Raw genomic sequence first — 18,909 nt, forward strand, 5'->3', positions numbered from 1 at the left:
AGAGAATTATAGACTGGAAGTGGCTCAGGCTCATGGTCTTAAGAGTACTTGATCCAGCAGGATTGCTGAGTTCCATGCCAGACTGAGCTACTCAGTGAATTCTGTGGCAACCAGAGCAAGACGTATATTTGCATATATGACATAATCGTGAATGTTATGTGCATAGGAAATAATAGAACAAGCCCATGAGAGACATCAAGAGAGAAAGATGGCTTTTTTTCCATTTGTTCCCCTACCACCTCCTGTTTTTTCCCTGGAAGAGTCTCACTATGCAGCCCATGCAGCTGCCTCAATCTCCTAACTGTTGGAATATAGATGTCCATCACTACACCTTGCTAAAAAGGAGGTTTTTTACAAGTGAAGTATTTCCTGGCCATGAGTCATGAATAAAATGCTTCTTGTTGGGCATAACACATGCCTCTGATCCTAGCACTCAGGATGCAGAGGCAGGTAGATTTCTGTGAGTTTAAGGCGGCGAACCTCAAAAAACAAAAACACAGAATTCCATCCAGGTCAGCCAGGATTACAGAATGAAACCCTGTCTTAATATTCAAAACAAACAAACAAAAAAGCAAAAATGAAAAATGAAGATGAGAAGATAGTATTAAAATTGGAATCTGAATTCTCTGTTGTGCCATTTTGGGTTAGTTTAGTACAACTGATTGAAAGAGGATTGAAGAAGATGAAGAAATTCTCAACTTCTGCTCTTATTCCTCCCTCAGGGTTAGGACTGAGCACAACAATTAAGGCCTGATTGTGAGCACAGTGGAACAATTTGGAAGATAATCACTTAGGGTCAAGTCAAGCTGTTATGAATCAGCAGATGAGCATACTGGGGCCCTTGTACTGGAGTTCTGAGGAAGAACGGGGAACCGTTGATTAGAGTCTAGAAAGTTAGTTTTATGATGGATTTAGTCATCTACAAAGATGGAAACAGAAGTTGCCACTGAAATTTAACATATATATATATATATATATATATATATATATATGACTCCACCTTTACAGGCAGCATTGCTAAGTAAACTAATGATTTCTTGTTAGGCAGGCTTCTCTGTTTCTATTATATACAACACACATGTTCTATACAAGATCTATGAAATATGTATACAGCATAGATCTTGTAGGGTAATAGACCATTATAAAACCACCCTGCTCCTGAACCCAGGACTTAGAAATCCCTAACTCCATGACTCAGGGTCAATGGGCAAACAATATTTTGTGCTGTATTTTTCCACTTGTTCACTGTGCATACTCCAAAGATCCATATGTTGTTGTTTCTGATTCTACTCAGAGGCAGCCACCATTCTGTTTCTTCCCATATGTATGTGGTGTGACTCTGTGGTATTCCTCGGCTCCCGACTGTCAAGATACCCTGCACCAGAAAACCCTTTCAGATCTAATAGGATTGGACACTTAAGAGTGGCAGAGCACATGGTCTTCAAAACTTTGCTTCTGTGTGATGAAAAGGTCTTATCACAAATTAAAAAAAAAAAAAAAAACAAAACAGTATGGCATTTGCTGCTGTTCCAAAGTGTAATCGCAGATTCCATCTTCAAATTCTGATGTGCTGATGTGGCACTTTACATAAAGTGGACTACTACAAATAGGACATTCTTGGATACTACAATATTGGTTTCCATAGACAAGAACTGGATTTTGCCTGATTGACAGCTCCTTAATCTAAAGATCTGAAGTAGGTACTTGATAAGGCAAAGAATCAATTCGGTAGTCTATACAACTCAACATCTCTTGTTCTCCTTCAGATTGTTTTCTCCATTCATTCTCTCCCTCCCCTCCCCACTCCTCCCTCCTCTTTTCCCCCTGCTCCCCGCTTCTCAGAACATCAGATATAATCTTGCTGTCACTTGGTTTTTTTGACTAATCTAGAACAGGCATTTCTATTCCTTTAGAATAGAAGCTCATCTACTCTGATCTCCATCTTCTGACTTTCTGAGGTCATCTTCAGGTTGTGTTCTTTCAGCTAATACAGTTCAACTTCCCAACAGCCCATCAGTTCTTCCACTTTCATTCTAACTTCTAATAAATGCTCCATAGTACCTAACTTCTCTTTTTCCCTTTGGAGCTCAGCCTGCCAGTCTGAGTTCTGCTTTTAAATGCATTCAGTTGTAGAGCTTGATCTCTTCCTCTATTCTCTTGGCTATAACATGATGTCCTCTTCACTTTATGAATGAAATTTGAAAGGAATATATGCTCCCCAGACCACATCATCTTGATCTACACAGCAGAACTGGCAATATTCATCATATCTGGACAGGTAGTAAGTTCTAAATTGGACTTTCGATTTATTTTGTGTTTAGGTCACTGTGCAAAGCACCTCAAGTGAACGTATAATACTCCTGGGCAGTCTTGCACTTCACTCTAAAAGTATGTTGATCCAATCCTTGTAAGTGGGAATGAAATGCTAAAGGAAGGTGTAATAGTATGTGCATCCTCTCCAAGAACACAGAAAATTGCCACACTATTAAAGATGTCCAAGAGAAATTACAATGCTCTAGGAAGACAGCTGTTATGGAGTAAAGGGGTCATCTATTGTCTTTTCTATAGTGGGGTCTAGGAACAGCAGATAGCAGCAATGCAACAGCAACAGGGCACTCAAAGGGAAACTATGTGCTTTTTTATAACCATAAAGAAATGGCAAATATCTGAGGAGATAGATTTGTTTATCCTGATATGAATATTGTATATAGTATAAAAGTACCAAAAATATTTCATCATTCCCTTAAAGTATGTACAACTTTATTATGTGTTGATTAAAAAACAAAACCTAGAGTCTTACTAGCCCGAAGTATCAGAAATTAAATTTGAAACAGCTACAGCAGTCTATAAAGCAGGAAGCTCAAAAGTCTATATGCAAATGTCTTTTTGAGTTAACTATGTACTTTTAAAAAAACAAGCTCTGAGAAGCCTGGTAAAACTATAGCTGGGGATTGAAGGAATTAATAGCAGTCTCATTTCCTGCCAATTGCTGGGCATACAGAGTTTAGAATTCAGGTTACAAATTAGATGGTCTGAGCAAACACTTTCCACTTTCATTTAAATCAAAGCACTACATATAAAGATAATTCTCTATACATAACACTGGAATAAATCTATCCTGAGAAAGTCTAAAAGCAATCCTTTGTATCACCTGATCTGCCAGAATGTAACTGCTTCTCAACAGTCCTTAAAAGAAGGTAAGTGCTCCTACAATATATCATTTAGAGTCCATAATAAACCAAAACATATTAGACATGTGAAGAAAAAAAATTTGACCTTAGAAAAAGGGGGGAAAATATAAAGGTAATAGAAGCAAATTCTCAAGTGATTCATGCATAGAGTCTATAAATAGGGCTTAAAGTGATTACAATAAATATAGTAAAGAATCTACAAGAAAATGGATAGAAAGATTATGATATGAAAGAAAAGATTGTGAAAACTCTAAAGGGAGAGAAAGAAATCATAATTAAGAAACGCAATACATTAATCCCAGCACTCGGGAGGCAGAGGCAGGCGGATCTCTGTGAGTTCGAGGCCAGCCTGGTCTACAAGAGCTAGTTCCAGGACAGGAACCAAAAAGCTACAGAGAAACCCTGTCTCAAAAATCCAAAAAAAAAAAAAAAAAAAAAAAAGAAACGCAATACATGAAAACAAATTCCTTAGATTATTAGCAATCATTAGTAATTATTATATAATCATTGGATTACTAGTAGAGTAGATTGAAGAAATAGTCAAATGTTAAGATACACTAATAGAAAGTAACCAAACTAAACAACACAGCAAGATCAATAGAGGGGAATGCCAGTAAGAATGAAGGCTGAGGCAGGAGGATAAGGAGTTCAAAGTCAGCCTTGTGGCAAATAAAGCCCAATTCACATGAAACCTAGCTCAAAAATATAGAAACAAAACCAAAACCAGAAAAAGACAGATACAGAGACAGAAATACACAGAGGAGAATGACTATATGAATAAATCATACGGTATTCTTTAGCTAGCATTTATACATTTTCTAATGTAGGTTTAAATTCTTGGTTGTAATTCTTTGGCTAAAGATGTTTAAATTCACTACTCGTATGTTCAGCCATACATAGCATTAATGAAAGTTATTTGGTCACAATAAAATTAAATTAGAAATTAGTAACAATAAAGTACAAATAAAATCTTCAAATATTTGAAAATTATGCAATATATTTTTCATAAAAGCATAATACACCCAAGAAATATTTGAATTATAAAGATCACCATGTCTGAGTTGAAATATTTTCATAAAGAAGAGGTTTGAAATATGGAACATAAAGTCTACATATCTTCTTTGTCACCACTGGAGATATTCAAAAAAGTCCTGGGCTTAGAGAACAAATGTTCCTCCAATTAAAGAAGGGAATAACAATTAGAAAATTTAAGGAGAGAAGAATATGTTCCAGGAAGATGCCATGAATATAAGCATATATGGGTATTGCCCAAACTTGAGTGGTAAGACAGACTATTCAAAAATCATACAGCATTCTTTAGCTAGTATTTACCAATTTTCTAATGTAGAAATTAAGTTCTCTGTTATAATTTCTTTGGGGGGTTAAAGATGTTTAAATTCACTACTTGTATATTTGGCCAGATACAGCATAATTTGATAAATAGCATGGGAAAACTCAGAGAAGACTAGATATGGTGTACATCCTTGTAATCCCAGCACTCAGGAGACTTAGGCAGAAGGACTGACACCCTGAAACCTGCAAGGCTACACATTGAGTATGAAGTTATCCTGGGTTATACAATGAAACCTTGCTTCAGGAAAAAAGAATAAAATTATTGGGGAATAAACATCAAATAAACGCATGCCTTAGCTGCATTGATGAAACATGTTTGCAATCGTCTCCCCAAGATAAGAAAATTTTCGACAGCTGATGGAAGTAATTCCTTGTAAAATTCTTCTCCATCTTCTCCTGGTTCTAAGCCCACACAGCAATGGCTGAAATGAGAGTACAAGTTTGCATAAATAATATCACTTTGATGTTCAAACTTCCATAGGCATTGTGCTTTAATGAAAATCTTAAGTATCATTATTTTGTTGACAAGCCAATTAAAAATTTGCTGGAAATTTTTAACTTTTTAGAGAACTAAACTGTGCTATGGACCTTGCTTGCATTCAGTTCCAGGGCTCACATACCCTAAAACCGAATATACTGGCCCTTTAAGAAATGAAAGCCATTAGAGAAGCAATTTCTCTAATCCCAGCACCCTGGGAAGCAGATACAGGCAGATCTCATAGGTGAGTTCAAGGTCAGCCTGACCTACATAGTCAGTTCCAGGTCAGCCAAGTTTACAGAAACCCTGTCTCTGAAATAAAAAATGAACAAAAAGAGAGAAAGGAAGAAGACATATGAAAAATACGTGTTTACAATAAAGAGAAATGAGATTAGTTTACAGGGAGTTGGCTACAGTCAGCCTAAAAGGCAACGAATACCTTGACTGTTTATTTTACATTAATTTTTGTTAATTGATATATTTTAGAAATCTAATAGCAAAAATTTATCTAGGGTGAGATTAACTTCAAGGAACAAAGATAAGAAAACCAAACACTCTAGTTTCATACCCAATTCTTCTTCCCACAGATTGTTTTCTTAAGATCTCCAAATTATCTGCTTGTATATATATTCCTTATATCACAAGGGAAAACAGTGAAAGTATACCCTAACTGTAACAGGAACATTTTATGATACACAGAAAGAAGAATAATCCTTCCAGAGAACTGTATCTTCATGAAACTACCCATTACAGCTGCTCCTTGGATATGAGTTGAATATATTAAAAAATACCAATATTAAAAGTAGTTGTAGTCTCATACCAAAAAGGGCCTTCAACCCAAAATAGTATGATAAGTACTATTGTCTGTCTTTTCAACAAAATGTGCAAACACTGATAAGAATGGCAATTACAAGACAAGCGTGCTAAAAACCTAACTGGCTAATGCTTGCATCAAGTTTTTACTCTCTATTCAGTTATTAAACCTAACTACTCAGGACAGCTGTATGATAGATGGCATTAACAAAAGAAATAATATTCAACCAATGTTGTCATTACCTAGCATATCCGATCAAAAAATATAGAGGCACTTATTTACTTATATTCAACCAATACTGAAATAATTAATCTTGAAAATTAAAGTATAAAAGAGTATTACATAGATTTATCAAATTTTTGTAACTGTATACTTCGAATTGGGCCTTTATGTAATAACAAAGTAGAAGTAAACAGTTTAGAAAGTTAGGATCTAAAACAAGACAGTATAAATATGAAAAAAAATCTCTCCTGTAGGGACAGTTTATTTAAAATCAAATGGAAAGGGACTGGAGAGATGGCTCAGTAGTTCAGAGACCTTGCTGCTCTTACAAGTGAAATTTGAATGAAATTTGGGCCCTGGCAATGCTGAAGCATGCCTGGGCAGCCCTTCTATGGTAGTTCTGTTGATCTTGTTCATATTTGGTTTCATAGTCTGAGTTGATGAGACTCATCAGGTGGGGCACCAGACCTCATTACAGATGGTTGTTAGCCACCATGTGGTTGCTGGGAATTGAACTCTGGAACTCAGGACCTTGGGAAGAGCAAGAAGAGCAAGCAGTGCTCTTAATTTCTGAGCCATCTCTCCAGCTCTTGCAAGTACCAGAGTTTAAGCCCAGAACCCACATCTGACAGATTACAACCATCTGTAACTTCAGCTCTAGGGTATCCAATGTGTTCTTCTGGCCTCTTTGGGCACCTACACGCATGTGCACATACCCATACATAGACATCAACATATACACATAATAAAAATAATAATAAATTTCTTAAAATCAAATGAGAATGAAAGAAAAATTATTAACTAAGGCACCAAGAACACTTTATCTTTATCACTTTTAAAAAAAAGCACTGATCTTCAATTTTTAGCATGGTAGTAGAAAAGTAAATGCTGCTTCTAAATTACATGGACAACATTTGGGCTACCTAATGCATATACAATTTAGATAGCTAAATCACTACAAAGTGAAATGAAGTTTCCTGTATTTGTTTTTCTATTGTTCTTTGCTATATACTTTCATTTTGACACTTAATTCAAGTATCACTGCTGCACAATCTCCACTGTCAGTTTTTTAAGTACAGAGTTTTAATTTACTCATTTCTTAAAAATATTTCTGAGTCAACAGGAATATATTAGCTAGTTGGTACTCAAGTGGTAAACAAAAGAAATGATCACTTTGGAAAGAAATCTAAAGACAATCAGTTGCAATAGAGTTACAAACAATAGCATACAGTGTGAAAGAAAAGTACAATCAAAACATCATAGGAGAGTCTAATTTTTATTAGAATGACAAATAAAAAAGAAATATTTAAAACAAAAACAAATTAATCTTCTAGCTTCATTTTACCTTAGTATCTGTGTAAGCTGGGAAATTGTAGTCCAACCACCCTGGATTCGAGAACAATCTTGACTGAGGACCAATAGACAATACTGAATGAGGTCATAACAATATATATCTTGTTTCACTTTCTTCAACTCTGAGCTTCCCAAAGGGGTGTTGTTTATTATTTCTAAGGAAAAAGAAAAGATATACCTATTTTTGCTCAACACACCTAAGAGATACTTGCATTTTTATGTTGTAATCATTAAAAATATGTCAAAAAGGAAAATGGTATTCCTCAGTGTCAAGATTTCTCTAAACAAATTAGAACACTAGCATCATATCATAATAGAACCAGTATTTACTTAATGTCTTTCCTAACTATAAAAATATTTTCTTACCTTTTAACTTCAACAATATAACAGGAACATTTTGTTCAGGACTTTTCGCTACTTCAGCAGCTAAAGACAAGATCCTTGGGTCTGTGCCTGTTGGCTTCATTTTTTTCCTACTACCTGTGTTTTAACATAATAAAAAAAAGTAAACAAAGAAACCAAAGATCATGTGTACTAAGAATAAGAATTGTACTAGCTTTGCATTCATTCTCTCTACACATTTTTTAAGATAGAATTCATACAGGAGAAACAGATTGTAGAAAAAGTTGATACATCAGGCTTCATATGACTATTTCTTTAAAGGTCAGTTTACATGGCTGGACCTTTGCTAGTATATAGAATGTGGATTTCAGAAGGATTTTTATTGTTCTCTTATAAGCCTAGATCACTGTGCCTAAACTGTTATAAAAATGATGGTTTATGGTAAACATGTGCTTTTCTTTTAGAACCCAAGAATTCTGATAAATGCTTTATCTGATTTTCAATACCTGAAATGGAGTGTTTTATAAAGAAGTTTATTTAGTTCACAATTCTGGAAGTTCAAGGGCCTTGGGCTATGGTCCTGCATTAGCTCTGATGAGAGCTATCTTGGCTTTGCCATATGACAGATGACATCATAGCACAGTGGGAGATATCATATGGTACAAGATACCCAAGAGAGACTGAGAAGGGGCCAGGCTCACCTTTTGTAAGTCTTAAGAAGTAGCAAGTCTTACAAAAACTGTTTCAATTCTTTTGAGGGTGGTGATAATTCCAATGATGTAATTATTTCCCACTAGGCCTCATCTCTTCAAGGTTCCACCACCTCTTATCATTGGCATTAAGGACTAATATTTCAACACACAAAACAGCAACAATTCTGGTCACTGAGTATCTAATAAGCTTCCCTAGTAGAAAATACTTCACAGGTGTTGTCATAACTGCTTTGCTCAAGAAACTGTGTGTAATTCTATGTAATTTTACTGGGAGAGGATTTTGGAAGACTAGGCCTGGTTTCCTCTGGATGTACCCCTTTATGGGTCTTTCACTTTGATGACTTTGCTTTGTATATCTTCACTATAAATTAGAGCTAATAAATAAGACAATATATGAGTTGAGTCCTATGTGCCCTTCTACCTAATCACTAAATCTGGAGATGATCTGTGAAGTACTAAAATACTAGGTCTCAGAAATGTTACATAATTAAAAGAAAATTAAAAATTATTTATAGTGAATTAACTCTAAAATGCAAAAAGTCCACACCTCAGTTTTCTTATCATAGCTTTTCTAAGTCCTAAAGTATTTGAAGCTCAACAGCACTATTTACTATAAAACATATTTTAATTAATAAAGGATAACATATAGTATTTATTATGAGCCAAGAACTGTGCTGAGTGGGTTTTAAATAATATGCAATATTAAATAATGCAATAAGTGTGCATCATTTTATCTTCACAACGGGACTATGAAGTAGTGCCTATAATCACCTCCAATGTGCAGTTAAAAAAAATAAAGCTTAGCTAGGCACAGTGGCATATGCCTTTAATTCTAGTACTTGGGAGGCAGAGGCTGGTGGATCTCTGTGAGTTCAAGGCCAGCCTAGTCTACGTAAGGAGTTCCAGGGCAACTACAGTGAGAGCCATCTTGAAAAACTTGTCACAGCTCCACAAATATATCGTAGCATCAGTCAGATATCAGTCTAACTACAAATCTTGTGATTTTACACTTCATCTTGTAAAAAAAAGTTGAGAAGCTACAAAACCAGTGATTTTAATTACAATGTTCATTATTTTTTTCTCCCAGGCAAAACTGTAAACATAAAACATATTTTCAAATAATCTTCTAACTCATTTCTTAGCAATTATTCTACTATGACTGCCACTATGGTCCCATTTTTGTAGTTAAGGCTTGAATTAACATGTATTTAAGTCATTCAAAAATCATCTCTCTTCTTGGGCAAAATATAAACCATTCAGTTCACTGAAGCTATTTTTAAAGAAAGTCCAATAATACTCCTAGCAGGCAGAAGACACAAAACTTTCCTATAGAATGCATGTTAACTATATTACTCTTTCCAGTGTCAACATTATTCTAACTGTTCCTTGTGAGAGTGCATCAAAATAGATTTTTACATCCCCTTCACTAGATGCCATTTAGGTTGCAAATTATTATACACAATCCTGTAATAAAAATCCATGTGTAAATAAGTAGGTATGCACTCATATGGCCTATAGAACAAATTCCCTTTGATATTCGATGGCTACAAAGTCAATGACCTGGGCTTCTTAGACAAGTATTTTCATCTGTGAACAAAGCTGCCATTCCTAGGCCTTACAATTCAAAATCTAGAAGGTAGCTATCAATGATAAGCCTTAAAATATAAAAGTATAACTGAACCTTAAATAATCGGGAGAGGTATGTTACTATGAATTGTTCTACTTGCTTGCACGCATTGAACCCATTTAACCATTTCAACAGTTGTCAAGGATGGGCATTATTTTTTACATAGCCATTATCATTACTTCCCCAATCCTCATGATAAACACATATGTCTGATTTGCTTGCACAAAGTCACACTGTTGGGATGATGCTGGAGTACAAATCCAGAGATCCTGGTGTCCAATTAGCATATAAAACAGTCTCCATATCTTTACAGGGTAGAAGGCAAACACAATCACCCATCCACGGCGGGGGTGGGGTGGGGGGGGGGATGGGTAAAAAAAAAAAACCCGACAAATCTGCTCAAGGTAGAAATGGAAGGATAATCTAACCATACAATTAGCCTGGAAAAAATCGTCTGCTGGCGCAACTCACTGGATCCTTTTTCTGAATTCTCCTGAAACACAATGAATGCTTTCTCCCGCTTTACAATGCTGTTGCGAAGTGTCAAGAGGAATGGGGGGTGGGGGGAGGCAATTACTGATCAATTCATACTCTTACCCCGCTGCTAGGCCGATCCTTGAGGAATCAAGAGTGCCAGGCCGTGCCCTTCACTGCCTCCAGGAATCACTACGACGGAAACAAACGCCAGAAAACCTGATGCAGTCAGTTACCCCCTAACCCTAAGCTTCAGGGTCCCCACCGGAAACGCTCCCTCCTCAGGCCCTAACGCTGGCGGGAAAAGGCCTGTGGTATTTAAAGGTTAAAAAACAAACAAACAAACCAAAAAACGGCCGTCAAGGGAAAAGCATCACTTCAAGTGGCTTCCAGTCTGTCACAGCACCGAGGGGGCGCGGCTGGGGTTCCATAACGCGCCCGGGAGCTACTAGGCCTCGGGAAGCCACAGGCCCAGGCCCAGCAGCCGCCCCTCGTCTGGCGTTCGTTTCCAACCCTGCGGGCCGGACGCGGAGGAGGCCCACGCTCCCGCCCCCAGGCCCCGCCGGCCCGTTCACTGGGTCCGAGAGCCTGGCGTCCTAGCGTCCCCGCCCCCCGGAGCCCTCGGCCATCTCAGCCGCCATCTCAGGTCTGTTACCTCATCTCGGCTTCGCCTCAGTCCACCTCAAGGCCCGACCCGCACCGCACACCGCGCACCTCAGCGAGGCGGCGTTCGCAGAGCAGTGTGCGTCGCGACGCGGGAAAGGGGGCTGAGGGCGGGCAAGGGGGCGAGGGGCGGGGCGGGACCGCAGGCAAGGGCGGGGCATCTGTCTCCAGACAACCAATCGGTACTCGGGGCGCTCCAGGGGGCGGGCGCACGCGCCTGGAGAGCCGAGCCCGCAGGGGCCGGAGCTCCGGCCCGGGGCCGAGGCCGGTGCAGCTGCTCGGGAAGGCTGTGACAGCCGGAGGCCGGGGCCGAGCGCGAGGCACAGGACGAGAATGAATGGGCCGGCGGGGCTCGCGTACCTGGACCGTCGCGAGCGGGTTCTCAAATTGGGCGAAAGTTTCGAGAAGCAGCCGCGTTGTGCCTTCCACACCGTGCGCTGTGAGTGAGGGCTGCCCGGAGGGGGTACCCGGGAGGAATCTCCTGGGATGCAGGGGGGATGTGGTGACGTGGAGACAGACGCCTCGGAATTCTGTAATTCTGTCCCCGCGGCCCTTGGCTCCCCGGGAGACCCGATGGCAGCGTGATCCACACTACCCGGTTCCCAGGCTCGGCGGCGCGGGCGCCTGGCGTCTCGCAGGTGTAGGAGAAACCTGGGAGGATTGACGAGAGACTGACAGGCAGGAGGGAGGAAATTTTGTGGAGAAGATCTGGAGGTGTGCCTGTGGAGACCAGCGTGACAAGTGGATGGTGCGGGTGGAAGGGTGACAGATGGAACAAAGGACCGAATGCAGGGCAAAAGCGATGTGTAGACGCCGCAGGGACACTCCTTCGCCGTTTTCACTTGTCCTCTGGCTGATGAGCGGTCTCATTTAGTTTGTTTGTGAGGAGAGAATGTCAGCTATCTCCATAGTTTCTGTCTCTTTTGGATCTCGGATTTCATGGTCAGCTAATAATTACTGATTAACTGATTACCAAAAATTGAAAGGTGAGTCTTAATAAGTTATCTTTAATATTATTGGAAAATTGGCTATAATGAGCCTTTTTGTCTTAGTAATTAAATGATAGAGATGCCAGTGCCAAAAATGCAGCCTAATTTTGTATGTAAAACTTCTTTTTTGCATGCTAGGCCTCAGAATTCTAGCGCCAAAAGGAAACATCAATGAATCGTGACCTCTTTTGTGTATGTGTGTGTGTGTCTATGTGGGTGTGTGTATGACAAATTGCAAAGTAGATTTTTTTCAGATCTTTTCTCCAGCCCAGCTGTTCTTACTGTCTCATTGTTTTACCTTCTTCAGTCATTCTGTCCTTTTTCTTATAAAGTTGATATTCTGAAAACACCCAACTAAAAGCTCAATCATCGAAGTTTAAGTTATAAACAATCTAGCTGTAATAACTGAGAGTAAACATAGGAAGAATCAATGGTTTTAACCTTCAAATGATATATGTACACTTCGTAAAAAAAAGGTTTATTATGCAAATATAACATATTTTGGTGGGATAAACTGGAGAAACTTACCAGCAGAACTCCCCTGGGTGTCCTTTGTTTATTTTGCCATGGGTGACAATTTAGAACTCCCCACATGGAAGAACAGCTAGTGCTGTGCAGGTCCTGTAGTTTCTTTCTCCCTCTTCAGTTTCGTTTTCTAAAAGTAAGATACTATTCTTATCTGCTCTCTCAATGCATGTCCTTTCCTCTTCCTTCTCAGGTATGCAGTAATATTTTATTTTTCAAACTACATGGTTTCAGATTACAAAAAAGAAGTTATCTAGAGATAGATTTTTTTTAATGTTACATGTACATGTGTGGGCCTGAGTGTATGTATGTGCATCATATGTATGCAGGTGCCCTCAGAGGCCACAAGAGAGTCTCAAATCCTGTGTAACTGGAGTTACCAGTGCCTGTCAGTCACCTGATGTTGGTGCTCAATGATCCAAGTCTTCTGCAACAGCAACAAGTGCCCTTGACTGCCGAGCCATCTCTCCAGCCTCTCAGTGTATATATTTTTATAACTTAGCAAAATTGAATGAAATACAGCTTCTGAAAAGTGCCTTTCAGGTGCTTCAAAGACTTTTATTTATAACTTCTTTGATTAATTGATTGATTAACTGCAGTGTTAGAAATCAAACTCAGGGCCTTGCACATACTCGGAAAGTGCTCCAGCACTGACCTACATCCCTACCTTTACACAAGTTCTGAAAATTTGAAATCATATTTTCCAGGGTCAGATAATCCAGCCACAAGAATGGCAATAAACAAGAATATACAAATATAATAATAATAACCACAGAGTAAACAAACTTAGATTTCACACTTAGTCTTGCAGAAGTCATTAAAAAGGTTTTCGGTCTTTGTTTTTCTCTCTCTTCTTACTGAATTAAGTATAGAATCACACAGAATCTGTTTAGGTTTATTTAAATAAAACATGCTATTGTCCTTAAGAAGAGGTTCTTTTCCAGGGTGGTTTCCAATCTTAATAATTCAGTGAGAAAAGGAGACTATACAATAGGGAATTTTACATTTATGTAGGGTGAATGGACCTAATTTATAGCAGACACTCAAGCCAGAGTTATTTGAAAGAATGTATTATTTTGTCCTATCTACAGCTTAAGTTTTGCTTGTCTTTTATATTAAGGCTTCAGAGAAGCCTGGCTGTGAACACCGACCTTCACTAAATGCATATATAATGTGACTTTGAGGACATTCCGTAAGTTTCATATGTAAAAATGGTAACAACTACATTTTAGACTTTTTCTAGAGAGCTTGTGATAGCATTAAAAAAACGAGTACAGTATTTAGAATATGATAAAGAATAAATCATAGTCACCATGAGTTTTTATGGGTTATATTCATAAGTGCATATGGAGTCCTAATGCATGTAATTTGCTTAAGTGTAACAATGATCACACGTAGCAACAAAGATTCACTACATAGAAGAGTTTGAATAACACATTGAGATTAATTTTGGATTTGGGCTAGCACTGGCTTTATAATTTATATCTATTTAAGTGTTAGTGATCAGCAAATGTCCTGTTTTCAGTGACACCATTTATTATTGTCACAAAATAAGCTGAAAAGCTATAACTACAGACAGGTTATTTGCTATTCAAGTGGGCCCACCCACCAAAAGTAGTAAAACTTTAGTGTGAGTAAATATCAGAATTTAAAACAGGATTTAATTATGTTTATAGTTAAGGTTCTTTGATCAGCACAGACTCTGATGTTCTTTCCCTGCCATGGTGGACTGTACTCTCTTCAACAGTGACCAAAGGGGCTCAGCAGTTAAGAGCACTGGCTGCTCTTCCGGAGGACCTAGGTCTGGTTCCCAGCACCCACCTGGTAATCCACAATTGTCTGTAACTCCAGTTCCAAGGAATCCAATAGCCTCCTCAGGCTCCTGCACAAGAGAGTTCACATACGTGCAAGCAAAAACATTCATACACAAAAATAAAATAATTAAAACACCAGTGAACCATAGCATCCTCCCTTAGTTGCTTCTGTCAGTGTCTGTCTCAGTCATACATTGTTCTATCTCATAAAAATTGATATTTGTATCTATTTTTTAGATGACTTCAAACCTGCTTCTATTGATACTTCTTGTGAAGGAAATCTTGAGGTTGGCAAAGGTGAACAGGTGACAATAACTCTTCCAAATATAGAAGTAAGTAGTTCTGTATACTAACGTGAAAGAGATCTGTATAACAGGCTCTCAACTGAAAAGAACAAGTCTATGAAGTAAATGACATATGTAGTAAATTAAAATATAATGAAAATAGAATAAAGGAAACTGAAATGTAGACTGGGATCAAATTATGAAGTATATTTTATGTTGAAATTTAGAATTTGAGCTTCATCCTATTGGCATTAGAGAAGCAATAGAATATATGTCTAAGTCGAGAACATGATTAGACATAGTGTGGTGGGGAAAAGATTCAGGAAGTATGCACATCAAGCTTCCTTTATCCAAAACACTTGGGACAAGTTTTTTGCATGTTCTAGTTGTTTTTTTTAATTTTGGAATTTTTGCAAATATATAATGAGATACATTGGGATAGGACATACATCTAAAATACCAAATTTGTTTAATTTTTGTATTAGACCGTATACATGTAACCTAAAAATAATTGTATAAAATATTTATAATAATTTTGTATATGAAATAGTCCATGATGTAGAATTTTCAACTTGTGGTATCATATTTGAGCTAAAAAAATTACATTTTGAAGCATTTCAGATATTGGAATTTTGAATTAGGGAAATTCAAATCTGTAGTTTAGAGATTGGACTGAAGATCGTGGGTTCTGGATCCCTTAGCCAAACATTTTCTCTGTTTTTAAATTTTTCCAAATACATTCAAGTAACATAGCAAATGTTATCTACATAAAATACAAACTTCCTCAGTTCAGCCCTTTGAGTTAGAAATTTCTTATTATTTGGGTTTTTTCTTTAATACTGCCTTCATCTGTTTAGAGAAAGTTGTAAAGAAAACCAACTCCATAATTTTGTGTTATCTATTTAAAAAAATCTGAAGCATGATTCTAATTAGTCTTATCAATAAAAAACCCAAAGTCAGATATTAGGGTGAAAGCTGAAAGATCAGAGAAGCAGAGCAGTTGGCCACTAGAGAGTTCTGACGTCTACAAAATCACAGACCAAATGGGGGTTGTTTCTGTCTCTGTGAATCCTCAGACCAAATGGGGGAGAGCCTGTCTCCACCGCCCTAGTCCTGGGATCAAAGGCATGGTCCTCCCAAGTGCTGGGGTCAAACGCATGATCCTCCCCATGCTGGGGTCAAAGGCATGATCCTCCCAAGTGCTGGGGTCAAAGGCTTGAGCCTCCACAAGCTAGGGTCAAAGATTCTGTTGCTCTTTTAGACTGGTTCAATCTCGCATAGTCCAGGGTGGCCTTGAACTACTGATCATCCTGTTTCCTTCTCCTAAATGCTGGGATTAAAGGTACGTGCTACCACTGCCTGGCCTCTATGGTTAACTGGTAGGTAGGTTGGCCTCTGATCTCCAGGCAAGCTTTATTTGTGAGAACACAAACAAAATATCATACAAAAACACTGGACTTTTTGAGACATTTTGCCTTTGATTTTATGGTGTGAATAGTTTGGGGTTGCCCAATCCACATCATATTACATGGATTATTGAGTTGCTGTGTCGTGGTCAGAGGTACAGAAAGCTTTATCTTCTATTCTGTCTTTTTCTTATTTTTATGACCCCACAACTATGTCAGATGGAATCAGTTGCTGCTTCTCAAGGTTTCTTTTTTTTTTTAAAGCAACAGAAAGGTTGCTTCCTATAAGAATCAAGTTCTTTTTTTTTAAATATTTATTTATTTATTTATTATGTATACAATATTCTGTCTGTATGCCTGAAGGCCAGAAGAGGGCGCCAGACCTCCCTACAGATGGTTGTGAACCACCATGTGGTTGCTGGGAATTGAACTCAGGACCTTTGGAAGAGCAGGCAATGCTCTTAACCACTGAGCCATCTCTCCAAGCCCTTCTCAAGGTTTCTTAAGATAGAGCTCTGTACGTGCGTGAGTTTTTATTGAATATTTCTCATTTGTTTCCTTAGGAACTGAAGAAAAATGAAAAGTCAATTTACTATGAGATGCTCTGAAAAAGTTAACTTTTGAAATCCTCTATTATGAAAAATTTCCAGATTCTTGGGTTTCTATATCATTTGGAAATTTGTTCAGCAGTACCAAGCCTTGTTTGCTTTATGATGTTTATAAGGAGTAACCTGAATGAGTCATTCAATTTTATTTTCAGTATTTAAACTTTTTTAAAAATATGCTTTTAGTAGAAATAATTACACTTTCTAACCCCCTTGCCCCTCCCAGCTACCTTCCCTCAAACCCTTCTCCTGTCCTCCCCATCTCCCAGCCACTCAAAGAAAAACAGCCACTTCATTTTAAAAGTGACAGAAAAGCTTTAAGTTCACAGTGGGAGCTGCTGTCCTGTTGTTCCTGCCTGTGGTGGTATTAATCAGTGGCGATTAGTTTGCACTAGAACTCTTGTTGGGCTTATCTTTGCCATATAGAATATCTGTTTTTCAAGTTACAACCGTCACATTTCATCTCTTATATTGCTCTTCTATGGCAATTCTATGTATTGATAAATATCATTTTGTTCATTATCCTGTTTAGTGAAGAGTTCTGATCTACCGTGTTTGATTATGGTATCAGTATGAATCCTCTTAAAATGATAACTATTGGACTAGGCCTATATTTTCAGGTTTATGGCTTATAGATTTCTGAAATGTAAAAAACGGTGGTAGGAATTAACTGTCACCTTCTAGTCTTCACACACATCTGTACTCATATGCACATACCTACGCAAATGCGCACGCGCGAGCACACACACATACACGATTTTTAAAAAATTAATTTTATAAAATAAGAATGATTTCAGGTTTTGATGGTTCTTTTGGTAAGGTAGATTTTTAAATCCCATTCTTTTTTGGTATTATAATATTGATAAACAAATAAAAATGAAGACTATAGACCAGTTAAATACTGTACACTTCTAAGTTTTATAAGCATTTTAAAAATAAAAAATAATAATGATAACAAACATTTGTTGGATGTGGCATGGATGGTCCCATATACTGCTTAGTGATTTTCATATATTACCCACTTAATTTTATTTAATCTCTTCAACAAGTACTAGGAGTTTACCCCTATTTTATAGAGAAGGAAACCAAGGCTTGAAGAGAGTAATAATTTGCACCGAAGTATAGAGCTAATAGGTGACAGTCAGGACTCTACTCCCGTGGGGTGTGTGGTTCACCATATTTTCCGACAGCATGCACTTCCACATTGCTCACTCCATGCCAGCCACCGTCTCACAGACTTTAATTTTCATAGTCTGGAATAGGAGGTATTACCATTCCAGTTTTCACTTGGAGGAAGGGGCCAGAGAGGGGCCTCGTCTCTCTTATTAGTAACTGGCAGAGCAGGTCCTCTAAGTTCTCAAGTCCCAGTGTCTTCACTTTATTCCATCCCAGGGGTCAGATCTGCCCACTCACATTTGCAGCAGCTATCCAGCAAGCAGGTGTTTTGGGCCTTGCTTTTCTATAAACAGCCTGAAACCGCCTACAACTGACCTTGCTTGGGTAGCTCTCCTCATTTTCTTTTTCATAGGCAAGTGGGGAGCCTTTGGCCTGCTGGGGCCTGTTCTTCTCCTGTGGAATGTGCTTCTCTCCGAATATCTGCAGTTTCTGTTCTCAGTGTTTCTCCTTCCAGGTGGAAGGGAGGGGCTAGGGGACATGGAGGAATCTGGAGTACTAACAGGTTCACTGAGCTCTTTCCTGTCCAGCCTGTTCCGGACAGTTTTGTTTAAGGACAGTGCACATCGTACCTGGTACTTGTACACTTAAACTAATATAGATACTGCTAATGTCAAACATGGAGTAACAGATGAAATGTTCCTTCTGGGACTTCTGATACAGAGTAGGAAATGAAGTTAAACTCAAACATTTTATTATTATTTTTAAATCAAACAAACTGTCTTTTTTCATTTTATATACCATTTCCAGTTCCCACTCCTCCCCTCTTCCCATTCCTTCTACCTACCTCCTCACCCCCATCCACTCCTCAGAGAGGGTAAGGCACATTGCTTTGGGGAAGGTCCAAGACCCTTCCTACTATATCTAGTCTGAGTAAGGTACC

At 38.2% G+C, this 18,909-nt stretch overlaps 2 protein-coding genes across 5 annotated transcripts in view; one reads left to right on the forward strand and one right to left on the reverse strand.

Annotated features, from left to right (window-relative positions):
- Iqcb1 (IQ motif containing B1) overlaps positions 1-11,358 on the reverse strand; it is a 54,137-nt gene extending 42,779 nt beyond the window's left edge. The window contains exons 1-5 of one of the 3 annotated variants that reach the window (XM_041673306.1): positions 11,223-11,358; positions 10,691-10,759; positions 7,778-7,891; positions 7,404-7,566; positions 4,837-4,966 (exon numbers count right to left, since the gene is read on the reverse strand). In XM_041673306.1, coding sequence (XP_041529240.1) covers positions 4,837-4,966; positions 7,404-7,566; positions 7,778-7,877 — 393 coding nt within the window. In that variant the 5' untranslated portion in view covers positions 7,878-7,891; positions 10,691-10,759; positions 11,223-11,358. Of the gene's footprint in view, positions 1-4,836; positions 4,967-7,403; positions 7,567-7,777; positions 7,892-10,690; positions 10,779-10,913; positions 11,170-11,222 lie in introns of those variants that run through there. The other 2 variants (XM_041673307.1, XM_041673308.1) reach the window with 2 other exon arrangements.
- Positions 11,359-11,445: 87 nt separating this feature from the next.
- The window catches only part of Eaf2 (ELL associated factor 2), a 40,620-nt gene continuing 33,156 nt past the window's right edge, over positions 11,446-18,909 (forward strand). Inside the window, exons 1-2 of one of the 2 annotated variants that reach the window (XM_041673169.1) lie at positions 11,446-11,669; positions 14,796-14,890. In XM_041673169.1, coding sequence (XP_041529103.1) covers positions 11,564-11,669; positions 14,796-14,890 — 201 coding nt within the window. In that variant the 5' untranslated portion in view covers positions 11,446-11,563. The remainder of the gene's footprint in view (positions 11,670-14,795; positions 14,891-18,909) is intronic. The other variant, XM_041673170.1, reaches the window with a different exon arrangement.

Source organism: Microtus oregoni, unplaced genomic scaffold, assembly GCF_018167655.1.
Source record: "Microtus oregoni isolate MIOR12 unplaced genomic scaffold, Mior012 000023F_ref0000262, whole genome shotgun sequence".
NCBI lineage: Eukaryota > Metazoa > Chordata > Mammalia > Rodentia > Cricetidae > Microtus > Microtus oregoni.